Source organism: Siphateles boraxobius, unplaced genomic scaffold (assembly GCF_051911475.1).
Source record: "Siphateles boraxobius isolate OS27281-9 unplaced genomic scaffold, OSU_SipBor_1 66, whole genome shotgun sequence".
In the NCBI taxonomy this organism is placed as follows: Eukaryota; Metazoa; Chordata; class Actinopteri; order Cypriniformes; family Leuciscidae; genus Siphateles; species Siphateles boraxobius.
In genome coordinates, this window is record NW_027509193.1 from 10844620 (window position 1) to 10861846 (window position 17227).

Here is a 17227-nt window from a genome sequence, read left to right on the forward strand (position 1 = left end):
ATATTTGTATATATCATATAAAATATAATATATACATATCTTATTAAATAAATACAATTACTGGTAAGACCAGACACAGATTTGAACCTACTCTGCATCTCCTGCATGACCACCACAGTGTCCAACTTTCCTGGATCAAGAGTACCTATTAACTATAATAGGCTAACTAAACAAAGCCTCCAGCAGATCACATGCTAACAGCATTACACGATTAAGAGGCTCTCTTCTAGTTTTAAATATAATGTGGCTCTCTTCTAGTTTTAAAAAAAATACATATGAATTCCAACAGTGCTCTCAGTAATGAAGCTAAAAATCTCTAGCTAAAAAACAGCATCTAGTGGTAATCACATGCTCCAGTAAGCAACTAGCTGTGGTGAAAGCCCTCCCTGCTGTCTAAATATAAATCTGAGCATTATCCTTGCTAGCCCACTCCTCCATCCGACTTGGGACGATTGGATGAGCGATTTCTCTTTTCGCCAGCCCTGTGTGAACAAAGGCTTAGCATGCCTGGTTAAATAGCTTCCTTTGAGGGAAGATAAAAGCCCATACATTATTAATCACCCCCATGCTACTTCTGTTACACCAATGGTCAGCTAATGAATCTTGTAGACATGTAGTATCAATGTCTCTGTCTAACAGGCATGCCTGTGTTTCAGAGAGATTCACCTGCAAAGATGTTCAAATAAACTAATATTGGTTTGGATGCTCTATACTAAATGACATAGCAATATATAGGCTTCTAAAGTCCTATATATATATATATATATATATATATATATATATATATATATATATATATATATATATATATATATATATATATATATATATATATGGGGCTTCAGAAGTATTTTAGATTGAAGAAAATGTATGTAAATTCTAAAATTAAATTCTAGAAGCCAAAAAGCCAGTTATGAGTGCATTTGCTATTTATATCCAAGAATTCAACTAACTTTGCCAACCAGCATCTAGCTGGGACATTTGAAACACATAAAACAGCATAAAGGTAAGCCACAAATAAAAAGCAAACCATGTCTGTCTATGAAGGTCGGATGACAGTCTTGCTAAAGATTCCAAGTGACAACTCTCAACAAGAATGCATTGACTCTATTGTGCAGTCTTTGGAGACTTACAGTGTGCTTCCTGAATGAAGAAAGCTATATGCCTCAGTTTCTTGACAAGTGTCACTCTTTCAACAACACTACTTCAACCTTCACATTACATTAGATTCACAAAGTCTAAAGGTTGTAAAATGGGAACTAACTGATCCAGATTGCAAAGAAAAGTAACCTTCAGCAAAGCTTTTTGCATTGGTTTGTATGTATGGAGTCTAAATTTCTAAGGCCACAAGTGAAAATGCTTCACACTTCACACACTATTAACTCTTGTATAATAGAATCATTTTTACTGCAAACTATATAATGAATAGTATGTGCTTCTTTGCAAAGCAAGAACATCTGACCTTTTGCACAAAGAGGTTCAATTGGGTTTTAAGGATTAAAATCTCATAGAGTTATGGGATGATGTATGTTTGAAGGCCAAAACTCAGACTGATGAAACCGGAAGTACTAAAGTGCTAAATTGTTTCAAAGTCAATGGGGTTTTTGTATGGGTTTTTGGTTAAATGCTTGAAATAAGGTCTGTGGTGAACACAAGCTCATGACATTTTCACATTTTATGGAAAGCCAGTTGTACACTGTGCGATTTTAGTGTGAAATTCTGGCAGTGTCAGAAGATTTGACTCACAGTCCTGCAGTGTGACTTCTCCTACGACGACCGTCAAATTGTCTTCGTTTTTCAAGATAAGCCGTGACCAAAATTAACGTTAGAGTTCCCTTTCGAGGGAACTCGCGCTGCGTCGAGAATCGACACATTGGGGAACGCCTCAAGCGTGACGCGTCTGAAGCCTGTATGGAACAAGTCCAATCTTGATTGGTGTTGCGTCATGACGTCACCCGTGACATCGCATGTGACGGTGAGCGGAAGCTATAAAAGGGAACCGGATCATAACAATGGCAGCTTTGTGTTCTTCAGCAAGCGTTCTATGTTACTGTGTTGTCTTATTTGGTGTTGTTTGTTCGGTAAAGGTATTTAAAAGAGTGTGATGGAATATAAAGAGAAACAATTCAGGCAGTGTACGTCCCCTTGCCCACGCTATTTAAGCGAGGGTGACACACATGTGCTTTGTGTTGTTTGTCTGCAAGCGGAGCATGCACGGGCAGCGCTCGAGAGCGCTGTCTGTGTAAACTGTGAAACCATGCCCCTGAGAACGCTCCGCTCCCGCCTGAGCCTGTTCGATGAATCAGGCCAGGCTCGCGCTCCCCAGGGATCAGGTCCCGCGTTTGTCGAGGCAGCGCGGTGCCTGCATTCATGGGGATCATAGAGGGATCTGGTTGACACTGTTGAGACGGCTTCGGCCCTCTCTCAACAGTCTTCAACCAGTTCCCGTGGTCCCGCTCACGGTTTGGAAGCCCGCTCTGCGGCTTCTTCCGACCGAAGAGAGGACCCGGTTTTTGAATTATCTGGCTCCGAGGAGTTAGATAATTTGAACATCAAGGCAGGAGAATGTATAGATCCATCACCACATTCCCCTGCCTTTGAGGAGATGCTGGAGGTTGTGACCAGGGCTGTGGGCAAATTAAAAATCGATTGGCCCCTAGAAACGCAGGAAGCGACGAAAAAAAGCAAACTCGATGAGCGCTTCCTGCAAGTCCCCGGTCACAGCCTTCGCGCCGGAGCCTTCCATTTTTTCCGATCTCCACACCGAGGTGTCGAGATCATGGAATAAGCCCTTCTCCTCTCGTTTGTCAAGCCCCAATGTACATATTTATTCATCCATTATGGGGTCGAGAGAGAAGGGCTATGGGACGATGCCGCGGGTCGAAGAGACATTTTCATCTCATCTCTCGCCCGACGCTGCATCGTCCCTGAGAGCTCCGGCGCTTCCCTCCAAACCCTGCCGTACCACCTCGGCTTTGGTTGGGAAAGCATGTATGGCGGTAGGTCGGGCTGGCGCATGCCTGCATACAATGGGGCTGTTGCAGGCATACCAGGCCGACCTCCTCAAAGAGGTAGACGACAGTGGGGAGGTCACCCTCGACGATATTCAAGAGATGCGTCGGGCGGTTGACTTGTCTCTCCGTGCTACCAAAGAGATGGCCCGCGCTATTGGCCGCTCTATGGCAGCACTGGTAGCTACGGAGAGACATTTATGACTGAATCTGTCGGGCATTGGGGACCAGGACAGGCCCTTCCTCCTCGATGCCCCGATTTCGTCTTCTAGCCTCTTTGGCGACGCAGTCGACACTGTCGTCGAGAGGTTTCAGGAGACGAAAAGACAGTCAGCCGCACTAAAACATCCAATCCCCCGCCGTCGTTCTAAGTCTCATGGGTCTGGTGCCAGGGGGCAGTCCCATGAGGCAGCCGCCAGCTCCTCACACCTGCAGCAGCAGAAGGAGAGTGTTGCTTCCCACGCTCCCCCGAAAAAGGTCTGGGGCCAGGGGCAACACTCTCAGCCGAAGCCCTCCAAACCGAAGGCAGATCTGAGGACTGTCATTCAGTCCAGGAAGGCTTTGGCGAAGAGGCCATGACGCATTGCACAGGCCTCTGAGGGCGGTCCCCCCCGTGATCGAGCACCAACAGATCGCTCCTTCACGGAGCCCTCAGGAAATCGATGTGTGGTACCCGCCCTAAGCGCGCTTCGGGGGGCATCGGTTTCCAGCGAACGCAATTCGCAGTGTCTGCCCGTTATTACGGCACTGCCTGTTGTGTTCCCTCTCACGGGGCCTGCAGAAAGATTAAATCGGTTAGCTCCTGCCAGTCAAATGCTTCAGGTCACCGATATTTTAAATATAACACCAGAGGTCAGCCCCGAGAGGCTGATCCCCCTAGCAGATTATTTAGACACCTGGGAGGGTCTTCAGAATATATCTCAGTGGGTCTTGCACACAGTGGAGAAGGGATACAGAATTCAGTTCGAATATCGTCCACCTCGGTTCAGCGGGGTGGTTCATACGACAGTCAGTCCCGAGCAAGGTAAGGTTATGGAACAAGAAGTTCAGTCTCTCTTGTTAAAGGAGGCCATAGAGGAGGTTCCTCCACAAGAATGGGAAACTTGGTTCTACAGCCGGTACTTCATAGTTCCCAAAAAGGATGGGGGGTTGCGCCCTATATTAGATCTCAGTGTATTGAACCGGTCTCTGAGGAGATACAAGTTCAAAAAGAGGTAACAATACCTCTTATTGTGAGTCAGATCAGGTCCGAGGACTGGTTTGTCACCATAGATCTGAAAGACGCTTACTTCCATATCTCCATCCTGCCCCAACACAGGAAGTTCCTAAGATTCGCTTTCGGGAGAGTAGCTTATCAATACAGGGTTCTTCCATTTGGCCTAGCACTGTCTCCTCGCACCTTCACGAAATGCATGGATGCTGCTCTTGCTCCATTAAGACTTCAGGGCATTCGCATCCTAAACTACATCGACGACTGGCTAATTCTGGCACAGTCAGTGGAGATGGCAGTTCAACATCGAGATGTTGTTCTGAATCATTTAAGGTGCTTAGGTTTAAGACTCAATGTCAAGAAAAGCTCATTAATTCCTCTTCAAAGAACAACGTTTCTAGGGATAGTGTGGGATTCAGTTACAATGCGGGCACAACTGTCTCCCGCTCGTATAACCACCATCTTGACCACAGTATCGAGTCTCAGGTTAGGCCAAGCTGTCACTGTCAAACATTTTCAAAGAGTTCTGGGTCTTCTAGCAGCAGCTTCCAACTTGATTCCTTTTGGTCTGCTGTATATGAGGGCCCTGCAGTGGTGGCTCAGGACCAGAGGGTTTTCCCCGAGGGGAACGCGCGGGTGCCTTCGTTCTTTGGTCATGTGGAAGAAACCTTGGTTCCTGTCCCTAGGTCCTGTGTTGGGAGCACCGTGTCAGAGGAAAATTCTAACCACGGATGTGTCCCTCACAGGCTGGGGTGCAGTAATGGAAGGCCGCTACACCAGGGGTCTTTGGAGGGACCATCATCTTTCCTGGCACATCAATTGCCTGGAGATGATGGCGGTGTTTCTGGCCCTCAGACATTCCCTTCCAGACCTCAGAGGTCATCATGTTCTAGTACGAACAGACAATACGTCGGTGGTCTCATATCTAAATCGCCAGGGGGGCCTGAGATCGAGTCCTCTGTGCAGGCTGGCGCATCAGGTTCTCCTGTGGTCTCAGGGGAAGCTTCTGTCGGTCAGAGCAATATTTATCCCTGGGGACAGCAATTTGGGAGCAGACATCCTGTCGAGACAGGGGCTGAGGCCCGGGGAGTGGAGACTCCACCCCGAGTCGGTGGAGCTAATTTGGAAAAAGTTTGGTCAGGCGGAGGTAGACCTATTTGCCTCTCGAGAGAACTCTCACTGCCCGCTCTGGTACTCCCTCACTCATCCAGCTCCTCTGGGACTGGATGCCATGGTGCAGACGTGGCCGATGCTGCGTCTGTACGCATTTCCCCCGATCGCTCTGCTCCCAGGGGTGCTAGAGAGGGTCCGGCGGTACGGGATAAGTTTACTCCTAGTAGCCCCGTACTGGCAGGCCCGAGTGTGGTTTTCGGACATTATGACTCTCCTGGCAGGCCCTCCGTGGCAAATCCCTGTCAGGAGAGACCTTCTCACCCAAGCAGAGGGCACAATATTTCACCCTCGTCCAGAGCTATGGAAGCTGTGGGTCTGACCCCTGAGGGGGACCAGCTCATAAATTCTGGTCTCTCAGCTGAGGTTGTTGAGACCATCCTAAACTCTAGAGCCCCCTCCACGAGGAAACTGTATGCTATGGTGTGAAAATCATCAGTTGGACCCAGTTAACTGCCCAGTGGCTTCAGTACTGGAGTTCCTCCAGAGTCGTTTCTCTGACGGGCTCTCCCCGTCCACACTTAAGGTCTATGTGGCGGCCGTGGGTGCCTTCCACACGCCTTTAGGGGTGGGCACTTTGGGGAGACACCCACTCATTGTACATTTCCTTCGTGGAGCAAGGAGGATGAGGCCTGTCATCCAGTCCAGGGTTCCCACGTGGGACCTGGCAGTGGTTCTTGAAGGGTTATCCCAGGCACCTTTCGAACCTCTGGATGAGGTGTCTGAGAAACTTATGTCCTTAAAGGTAGCTTTCCTGCTTGCCATTACATCCCTTAAAAGAATCGGGGACTTGCAGGCCCTATCTGTCACTCCTTCTTGCCTCGAGTTCGCTCCCGGCAGAGTAAAGGCCTTTCTCCACCCTAGACCTGGCTATGTGCCTAAGGTGCCATCAAATGTGGCACGGTCTATAATTCTCCAGGCTTTCCATCCTCCACCGCATGTGTCGGATGAGCAAGTTAACCTACATTTACTGTGCCTGGAGGTCTATGTACAAAGAACCTCGGGCTGGAAAAAAAGTCGGACCAACTACTTGTGTGCTTTGGGGCACCTAAGAGGGGCTCTCCTGCTTCAAAACAAACCATAAGTAGATGGATAGTAGAGGCAATTTCTACAGCTTATGAGGTGTGTAACTTGCCTTCACCTCTTCTGCTAAAGGCCCACTCCACTAGAGGTGTGGCTTCCTCTAAAGCTCTCTTAGCAGGAGTTTCCCTTCAAGAGGTCTGTGATGCCACAGGCTGGGCCTCCCCCCTCACCTTCATAAAACACTACAGTCTGGATCTGCCCTCTACACCGGGTTCACAGGTTCTCTCGTCTTGAGTGTGCCAGATTGCTTCACACCAGGGCGTAATCTCTCAGTGTGGCGCAGTGGGCATTTCGTTCCCCAATGTGTCGATTCTCGACCCAGCGCAAGTTCCCTCGAAAGGGAACGTCTCGGGTTACGACTGTAACCCTCGTTACCTGAGAAGGGAACGAGACGGTGCATCCCTCGGCCACACGTCTAGCGCTCCTGAGAACAACTTGCTTCGACCAATCAAAAGCTGCCATTGTTATGATCCGGTTCCCTTTTATAGCTTCCGCTCACCGTCACATGCAACGTCACGGGTGACGTCATGACGCAACACCAATTAAGATTGGACTAGTTCCATACAGGCTTCAGACGCGTCACGCTGGAGGCGTTCCCCAATGTGTCGATTCTCGACGCAGTGTCTCGTTCCCTTCTCAGGGAACGAGGGTTACAGTGTAACCCGAGACGATTTCTTTGTAGCCAACATTTCAATCCTGCGTGTAATGCAGCTCACTGTGAACGAACATGTCATTGATTGAAGCGTGCGTGCGTGTGCTCGTTTTTAACCGTCTTGACTGTCGTACAGTCTGACATTAATGACAACTGAGATCTTACAGTGTGACATGGATTACAGCGATGATCATGTTCATACAGTCTGACAAGTAACAATCGTAAAGGACTATTATATCGCACAGTGTGCACCCGACCGGCTTAAGGGATAATCCATGGCTAGCTGTGCATTGAAAGATTTTAAGATTTGTGCATTAAAAGATTATAATGCACGACATTGAGGACCACCCAAACCATGGAATTAAATGTAATACTTTTTAAGACCTTTTTTAAGACCCCTTCCATACATTTTAAGACCTAATCGCCACTTCAAGTTTTAACCGTTACATCGGCGACACCTTACATTACTATATATTGATAATAAGATAGCACAACAGTCTTAGTTTGTGATAACCTCCTTAATGCAAAAGAAGGGTGGGAACGAAGCACAAGATAATTAATTGAGTGACTAATGCAATGCAAGGTTTATTAGAAAGAGAAAAAAGAATTAGACACAATAAACAAAACAATTGAGAAAACTTATTGAAGAAGGAAAATAAACCTCTCCGAGCTACAGGGACAATGAGTTTACAAAGTATATTCAAAAGACGTATTTGTAACATCAACTTTGAGGTATACACTTCTCATGACAAACATCTGACTGGTCAGACAGTTTACCTGAGATTACCACGGAGTGCTTGATTTGATGCACCAGAGCAGAGTGTCAGTATTAGTGGTGTGCACGAATATTCGGTCTGTAATTATTATTAGAAAAATAAAATACTATTCGAATTTTACTACGTTGCTTTGCTGGACGTAAATGCTGTGAATACATGATAAATCCCAAGCACTAACTCGCAGTTATAATTAAATGCACTGGGTGGCGCTGTGGAGCGTGTTTATATTTGATCACATAATGTCGTCTCCGCAAAGTTTGGAATTACTTGGATGAAAACTATTTTACTAAATATATTACAAAATGGAATTACTTTTAATCAAATTAATGATACTGAGTCATTACAATGTCACCACCAAAATGAGAAATCATATGAAAACAGCAGTCGAATGACAAAAGACAGCTGTCCACCACTGCATAAACGGTAAGCGCAGTTGAACCCAAGTGAGCCAAGAATGACAACTTAACTGATAGCAAAATGATTTTGAGATATATGCTTCCTTTGAGTTTCGTTAGGGAAGACCGGTTTATTAACAGAATAAGCAAAGTGCTGTTAGAAACTTCGTTATCTGTCACTGTGTCCCTGCAACGTCTGTCAGCGGCAGCGCAACGCTTTTTCTCACTCGAACATGTGGATATTGTTTTTCTCAACATGAATGTGAAACAATATAAACAAGATAACCATATGCTGACTCATGTGTATGTGAATATTATTTACGATAAGTGGAGCAGTCTGTTTTACTAGCGTTTTGTTTAGTTCACACTGCTTGAGCTTAGGCCTAAATGCTTTTGTTCTTTACATTTTTTGTTTACACATATTGTTTAATGTTTTCAATTAAAAGAAAACCTTAAGATGTAACAAAAGCTTTTTGTGTATATTGCATTTCCCTATGGGCGTAAAGGGACGTATCTAGCGGGATTCCTTAAAAAACTACACATACTCCCACTAGTCATCGACGCAATGATTAAATTCAGGCAAACTTTAGCATACAACCTCTTTGGACAAATATACTTAACGAAAATATGATACAAAATGTAATACCTTTTAAAATGGCATTTAAGACTTTATAATACTTTTTTTAAGGGCCTTAATTTTCTCTAAATTGATTTATCAACTTTTAATACTTTTTAAGACCCCGCGGACACCCTGTTGATGTTTGCAGCACAATATTTTTCCGGAGGGGTAAAAATTACAGTTATTTGTGTCAGTAATGGCTCGTTAGATCTAGGATTCTGCCTGCTTTGAATCAGATCACAGAGATAAAGTAGTGCGTAATATTACATTTATTTGAATTAATGAATTGAATTTAAGCGTGTATGAATTACCTGCGTCTGTTCAGCATCTATCTCCATTAACAAAAAAAGGAGTGAGTTTAATTACTTCAAAACCAGCAATGTTACACCCTCTTTGCTGAGAAATACAATGTGGTGATTCAGTAGCGAAGCAATTGTATTAATAAAAGTCCCGGGCAGCGTTGATAAGTTTCTGTGCTCCTGAATGTTTCTATATGGGCAGCGCAATCTCCGCTCTCTGTGTGCGATTGACATATCATTAATTCAGAACGGTGATTAAACTGACTTGGAACTAACTATCAAAATCAAGTATTTAGACAGACCATGCATGGTATAATCAACTATATAAAATACGCTCGTGTGATTAAAAAAAAAAAGCTTTTACTTGTCTTGCAAAAGTGTCTAAACAGAGGTTGTTGGAGACATTAAATGTCATCAGCCGAACAGGTAAACTCATCTACTCATTAGTTTGCTTTCTCAAAGACTAAAAGTGTTGTCAGAAACTTAGTGATAGTGATGTCGAAGCCATGTGACCGTGGCATAGTTCGTCTATAGCCTACATTTAGCTTTTGACTTATGATTATATTTTCACAAAAAGTTGTGTTCATCTGTGAAGATTATCACAATGTATAATGTGTATGTGCAACCACATACCTCCTCGTTGAGGATTTCCTGACATTGGGAGTAGTTTCCTTTCTTTGCCCAGGTACCATTAGCCAGACATTCTCTGTACACATTATCTGGGGGGGGGGGGGGAAATACATATATCACACTGGTTATTGACCAATCCCCACCATATTTCATTTCTAAGGCTGATACTCTAACTAGTTTACATAATGTTTATTCTGAACATCTGCGGACAGATCTGTCACTTCTTTATTGCATGACATGTAATTCATTACAAACTTAAAAAGTTATGCAATATGACCTAAAACACTTAGAATATTAATAGGGCTTCAATCAATATCTGATCTCAAAGTGCACATAGGTTTGACCTCAGCATGGATATCTGTTTAACCTTGACTTTGTGGTAAAATCTCTCACATAAAACTGATCTACAAATTCCAAAACATCAAACATCTTTTGTCAATTATAGTTTACAAACATCTTCTGAAACATAAAACGTCTGTGGTAAAATCATTCATGGGTGCAGGCATGTATGAATGAAAAGTGATTTTAGGTTTCATTTCCCATTTCCATTCCAGTGGATTCCCATTTCATTGTGGTACATTTACTCTACAAGTCTTATATTGTGCTTTGAAGAGCTTTTGTTAGATCTGGTGAAAGTTTTCTAAATCCTATAAAATAGGTTAAAATTCAACAACATGAGAATCTGGGGCACAGAGAATCTGAGCACTCCAGAACTCTGCTGACAGAAATATTGAAATACAGAAGAGCCTGGAGCATTTTATCCAAAGACACTTATATTACACTCTTGCAGGAACATCCAAGCATCTCACTCTACAGTATTAAAGTTGGAAATGGGGTTAGTATTTAGGGATGCACCAAAAGTTCGGCCGCCGAAAATTGTATTTTCGTTTTTTGGCCGAAAGAGAAAAAAGGCAGAAAATACAGGTCCTTCTCAAAAATTAGCATATTGTGATAAAGTTCATTATTTTCCATAATGTAATGATAAAAATTAAACTTTCATATATTTTAGATTCGTTGCACACCAACTGAAATACTTCAGGTCTTTTATTGTTTTAATACTGATGATTTTGGCATACAGCTTATGAAAACCCAAAATTCCTATCTCAAAAAATTTGCATATCATGAAAAGGGTCTCTAAACGAACTATTAACCTAGTCATCTGATTCAACTAATTAACTCTAAACACCTGCAAAAAATTCCTGAGGCTTTTAAAAACTCCCAGCCTGTTTCATTACTCAAAACCGCAATCATGGGTAAGACTGCCCACCTGACTGCTGTCCAGAAGGCCATCATTGACACCCTCAAGCAAGAGGGTAAGACAAAGAAAGAAATTTCTGAACAAATAGGCTGTTCCCAGAGTGCTGTATCAAGGCGCCTCAGTGGGAAATCTGTGGGAAGGAAAAAGTGTGGCAAAAAACGCTACAAAACGAGAAGAGGTGACCGGACCCTGAGGAAGATTGTGGAGAAGGACCGATTCCAGACCTTGGGGGACCTGCGGAAGCAGTGGACTGAGTCTGGAGTAGAAACATCCAGAGCCACCGTGCACAGGCGTGTGCAGGAAATGGGCTACAGGTGCCGCATTCCCCAGGTCAAGCCACTTTTGAACCAGAAACAGCGGCAGAAGCGCCTGACCTGGGCTATAGAGAAGTAGCACTGGACTGTTGCTCAGTGGTCCAAAGTACTTTTTTCGGATGAAAGCAAATTTTGCAAATGTCATTCGGAAATCAATGTGCAAGAGTCTGGAGGAAGACTGGGGAGAAGGAAAGTACTTTGTTTTCCAAAGTACTTTTTTCGGATGAAAGCAAATTTTGCAAATGTCATTCGGAAATCAAGGTGCAAGAGTCTGGAGGAAGACTGGGGAGAAGGAAATGCCAAAATGCCTGAAGTCCAGTGTCAAGTACCCACAGTCAGTGATGGTCTGGTGTGCCATGTCAGCTGCTGGTGTTGGTCCACTGTGTTTTATCATGGGCAGGGTCAATGCAACTATCTATCAGGAGATTTTGGAGCACTTCATGCTTCCATCTGCTGAAAAGCTTTATGGAGATGAAGATTTCATTTTTCAGCACGACCTGGCACCTGCTCACAGTGCCAAAACCACTGGTAAATGGTTTACTGACCATGGTATTACTGTGCTCAATTGGCCTGCCAACTCTCCTGACCTGAACCCCATAGAGAATCTGTGGGATATTGTGAAGAGAAAGTTGAGAGACGCAAGACCCAACACTCTCGATGAGCTTAAGGCCGCTATCGAAGCATCCTGGAAACACTTCCACTGCGTCAAAAGGGGTGTATACGGGAGAATTCAGACAATGAATACGCCCGCTAAATGTGCTGTTTGGCAGGGATCTTTGGAACTTTGTTACGCGTACCTGTAAATGCCCGCAAAGGCCCAAAAACAGGAACTTGTCTGACCACATGCTGTTAGTTGATGGCTTGCTTTGTAAATGCTAATTTGTTTTGGGACTGGCAGCTCAAGATTGCCCCTATTCCCCTGCCCCCCTCATTAGTATTCAGGAAAGGTGGGCTGATAAGTGCTTTACATTGTGTCAATCTACAACAAAGACTGTAGACCCTGAAAAGCAGTTTGTATCTGGGTGTCCTCTGCTCTTCAAGATGGCTTGCAAAAGATCGCTGGAGTTTTACGGAGAGCAGGGTAGAGATGTTACTCATTTACGTCGGGACAATGTGGCTATTCAAACTCCGAGTCCGAACGAAAACAGACTGGTGTATATGGTAAATGCAAGTTTGAAGAGGATATTTGAAAAGCAGGAGACGATGGACAAGAGGTTGGATAAGATGGAGGTTGACATCAATGAGCTCAAAGAGGCAAAAGAGGAGCCTGCTTCAAAGAAATTAAAGAGAGCTGGGAATAATTCTGTTGCAGTAAGTTATTTTCTGACCGTCACAAACATTTGACAGTGTCCGCTTAACTTCGTGTGCTTTATTTATTAATGTATTTGAATTGAGCCCTCATACTATGTTGGATGTTTACAGAAAGCTGTACGGAGATTGCACAATGGGGAAAACAACATACACAAATATGACCCACAGACAAGGTATATCTTTAAAACTATTGTTTCATAACAGTCCTTTCTTCTAAATTATATTTTTAATCAACCTTCTTCAATTACTGCTCCACAGTCTATCCTCCCCCCACAACCTCGAGGTCACAACCTATCTTTATAATGGCGTCTCCATGGCTGTACTGGACGTAGATCCTGCTGTTTTTAAAGGTAAGTCACAAGAGAATGTCCCAAGGCTACAACTATTTATCTGTATAGATTAGTTAGTTATAAATAAACACATTCTCCCCCCTCACTATCTTCCTCTCTCTAGCATCCTGCCAGACGTATTTTGAAACTGTTAGAAGGGGTTACAGGATGGCCCAAGATGAGAACAAAGACAAGATGGAGGACAGCAGGATCATTGTGCGCATGAGACAAAGAAAAAGAAGAGTAAGTGTAAATAAATATAAATCTCAGTAAAAGACTCAGCCTGGGAGAGGCTCCCATCCCAACCAATTTGATATTTTCAGTGGTTTAATTACTTTTTTCCCTCCTATTTTGCAGCTGCTGAGCAGCAGGACTGCCGTTCTCCAGACAAGAGGAAGAGGCAGCTATCTGGAAGACTACAACAGTTGACCACATGTCTGAAGAGGAGGATGCTATCTTGGATGGAAAGTCAGTGTGGGTTGTTCGGCCTCCAACCCGCAGTACAGTTTTGTCTGCGCTGTGTGGGGTGCTACAAAAAAGACTGGAAGCAGACCAGAAGTACTTGGGAACTCATCATGCACGAGTTGGTGCAGATCGAGTCGCGGTGGAGACCACAGAAGCTGGCCTGTGAATTATTTTAGTATTAAGCATCTAAATATTATTCCATAGTATAATTTGAATATTCTGTTGTTTTTTTTATATATAGTATTATTTATATTATAAAGTATTATTTATAGATTGTATTATATATAATTCTATATAGTTTTCTATATATATACTGCATTTATATATTCTATACAATTCCATATTGTTATCTATTTATAAATTGTGTTATTTATATATTGTACTATTTATATATTCTAAAGTATTTGTATATTATATTGTTTTCTATATATTATACACAGACCTTATATATTATATGGGGTTATATATTGTATGACTAATAGTAAAGTGTATTCTGTGCTAATGTATTTTTATTTATAGAATTTTGAATGTGTGTATATATATATGTCATGTGCCCAGTGTCATTTACACCAATGATAATAAATATTAATAATGCGTAATAATAAACCCAAATGAGGCCATAAACTGGACCAATAGTGTGGGGGTTTAGAGGAGGGACAAAGCATTGAGCAGCCAATCCTATGTAAGACCTCTGACCAATTGAAGGAGGCCACTGCCTTGTGTCCCAAAGGTGTGAAATGCTAATATTCCCTTGCATTGACCCCGACCGGGGGATTATTCACCATGGTAACTGATGGCCCTTAGTGGCTCCCTGCTGTGCCCCAAACTTGGTACATATCCAGGAGTATTCGGGATTGTGTGACGGGACAGCAAACTCCCGTACACACACGTTTATTTGTGGAGTACACAGGAGTACTCAGGAGTTTTACATGCTGGATTACAGCTCTTTTCACGCAGTGTCTTTTATTGGTCGGATGAAATATGCTAATTTTTTTAGATAGGAATTTTGGGTTTTCATGAGCTGTATGCCAAAATCATCAGTATAAAAACAATAAAAGACCTGAAATATTTCAGTTGGTGTGCAATAAATCTAAAATATATGAAAGTTTAATTTTTATCATTACATTATGGAAAATAATGAACTTTATCACAATATGCTAATTTTTTGAGAAGGACCTGTATATGCTGCCCCGCCCCTCAGTGTTTAGGGCTCAGGTTTCACTCTTATCCAAAATCTTATCAAAGATTATCAAAAATCTTTAGAAATACAAATTCATTTGAAAAGCTTAAAGACATTACTAGTTCGTCAGAATATATCTTGAAATAAATTTAATTTTGTTTATACATTGACACATTTATTGTTATAAAAAGACTACTGTTCAAAGAATTTGGGGTCAATGAGTTTAAAAAAAGAAGATATATCAAAACTTTTATTTAGCAAGGATGCATTAAATCAATCAAAAGTGAACCTAAAGGTATTTTCATATTATAAAAGTTTTATGTTTAAAAAAAATGCTGACAATTTTAAAATAAATCACTGTTTCCACTAAAAATATTAATCAGCAAAAACAGCTTTCAAAGTGTTTTTGCATCAAATCGGCATAATAGAATGATTTCTGAGGGATCATGTGAGCTTAAAACGTAATCGTTTACTAACGTAACCTCGGTTCTCTCTAGAGAGGGAACGAGTACTGCGTAATATCTTACGCTATGGGGAAAATCTCTTTTCCACGAGATATTGAAGCCAAAAATTATCCTTAATTTTGAATTAATGTAAAACGTGTTGCAGCAGCATGCAGACATAGGCAAGACGGTTTGCGTGCCTATTGGCTGACCTGCAGCAACAGCAGCAGCCTATCGAGAGAGGCCCTGCGTGACGCCATATCCAATGGGTCACTACGTCACATCCCGTCGAAATAGGCGTGGCCTTGACCTTACGCTATGGTGAACACAGTGTAAAACGGCGTGCATACTGGGATCCGACAGCAAAGTCCCAAGGGCAGTAACCCGGGGCTCATATAGTGCATAATCACCATGGACTCAAAGAGAGTCGGAGAAGAGAGGCTGTAAGCATCATTCTCCATAAATATCTTCCTACAGGAGCTAACCATGTTAACAGTGTACCATTCAGTCAGGGTGAACAACGTTCAGCCTGAACTGGGTAGTAGTACGGGTCTTTCAATACCCATGGAGCTGCTCTATCGATCAGTGAACGATGCACAAGCAAAATTCAGCATTCTGAGCTGGAGCAACGGGGCAGATAGTGATGATTACTAGACCGACAGAAGCTTAGCCTGTAAGGCGGGAACCTCTAGGTTCTAAAACCTTGTAAATGTAGACGGCGAGGCCTAGCCTGCCGCCGTACAGATATCCTGCAAGGTAATCCCGCTAGACCACGCTCTGACACCCCGCTAGAGTGCGCTCTGACACCCAAAGGACAGTACAGGCCCTTAGAAGTGTAAGCCAGCGCTATGGCCTCGACCATCCACCTGGATAGACTCTGTTTGGACGCGGCTAGTCCCTTAGAATGCCCGCTAAACAAAACAAAGAGCTGCTCAGTCTGTCTGAAAGCAGACGAGCGGGACACATAAGTTCTCAGTGCCCTGACAGGGCAAAAGGAGACTCGCGTCCTCCTCCTCATCGTGAACCGGAAGGGCGGACAGGGAAATCACCTGGGCCCTGAACGGTGTGTTGAGGGATTTAGGCACGTACCCGTCCCTTGGTTTGAGTATGACTTTCGAGTTTTCGAGTCATTAGGCCCAAATTCCATACATGTCGCGCTCACCGAGAGCGTTTGTAAATCCCCAATGCGCTTCACTGAAGCGAGAGCCACAAGAAACACTGTTTTGAAAGACAAATGTTTCATGTCTGACAAATGAATTGGCTCGAATGGGGCACCTTTCATGGCTTCCAAAACCGTAGAAAAGTCCCACACGGGGACTGAAGGAGGTCTGGGAGGATTCAACCTCCTAGCTCCTTTGAGGAATCGTACGACCAAATCGTTCCTCCCCAGTGACTGGCCAGACGCTGGTTTAATAAACGCTGCTATGGCCGCCACATAAACTTTGAGCGTGTATGGGGTTCTGCCCTTATCCAGTAGCTCTTGAAGGAAGGAGAGAACTTCCGTAACCCCGCAGTCTAGGGGTGAAAAGCCCTGAGCTTGACACCAGCCAGAGAACACAGACCATTTTGAGGAATAGAGCCGTCTAGTAGACGGGGCTCTAGCCTGTGTGACCGTGTTTAACACTCCCTCCGGGAGGTTATCGGGTACCCGTTGATGGCCCATGCATGTAGGGACCATAGCTCCGGGCGAGGATGCCAAATCGAGCCCTTGTCCTGAGGGAGGAGGTATTTCCTCATCGGTATTGGCCACGGGGCAGTGCTGGTCAGCTGCATCAGGACTGGGAACCAAGCCTGGTTCGTTCAGAGCGGAGCCACAAGCAGCACTGTGCATCCGTTTTCCCTGATTCGTTCCAACACCTGAGGCAGCTGGAGTACCGAAGATGCTGAGGCCATAAGGCCCAGCATTTTCTGAAACGTTTGGGCGGGACTATAGTGCCGTGGCGGAAGGATCTCGCGGCTCTGAATGTTCAGTCCGTACTTCGGCGACAGACGCGCTGTCATAGACAGCGAGTCCAGTGTTGTGCCCAGAAAATAAATTTTCTGACTGGGAGACATAGAACTTTTCGCCCAATTGACTGTGAG

General features: G+C 43.8%; 1 protein-coding gene across 2 annotated transcripts in view; it reads right to left on the reverse strand.

Annotated features, from left to right (window-relative positions):
• crhr1 (corticotropin releasing hormone receptor 1) overlaps positions 1 to 17227 on the reverse strand; it is a 297757-nt gene that overhangs the window by 150411 nt on the left and 130119 nt on the right. Inside the window, exon 5 of one of the 2 annotated variants that reach the window (XM_077212215.1) lies at positions 9849 to 9934. The exons of the other annotated variant lie outside the window; for it this stretch is intronic. Coding sequence (XP_077068330.1) covers positions 9849 to 9934 — 86 coding nt within the window. The remainder of the gene's footprint in view (positions 1 to 9848; positions 9935 to 17227) is intronic. 2 annotated transcript variants of the gene reach the window in all.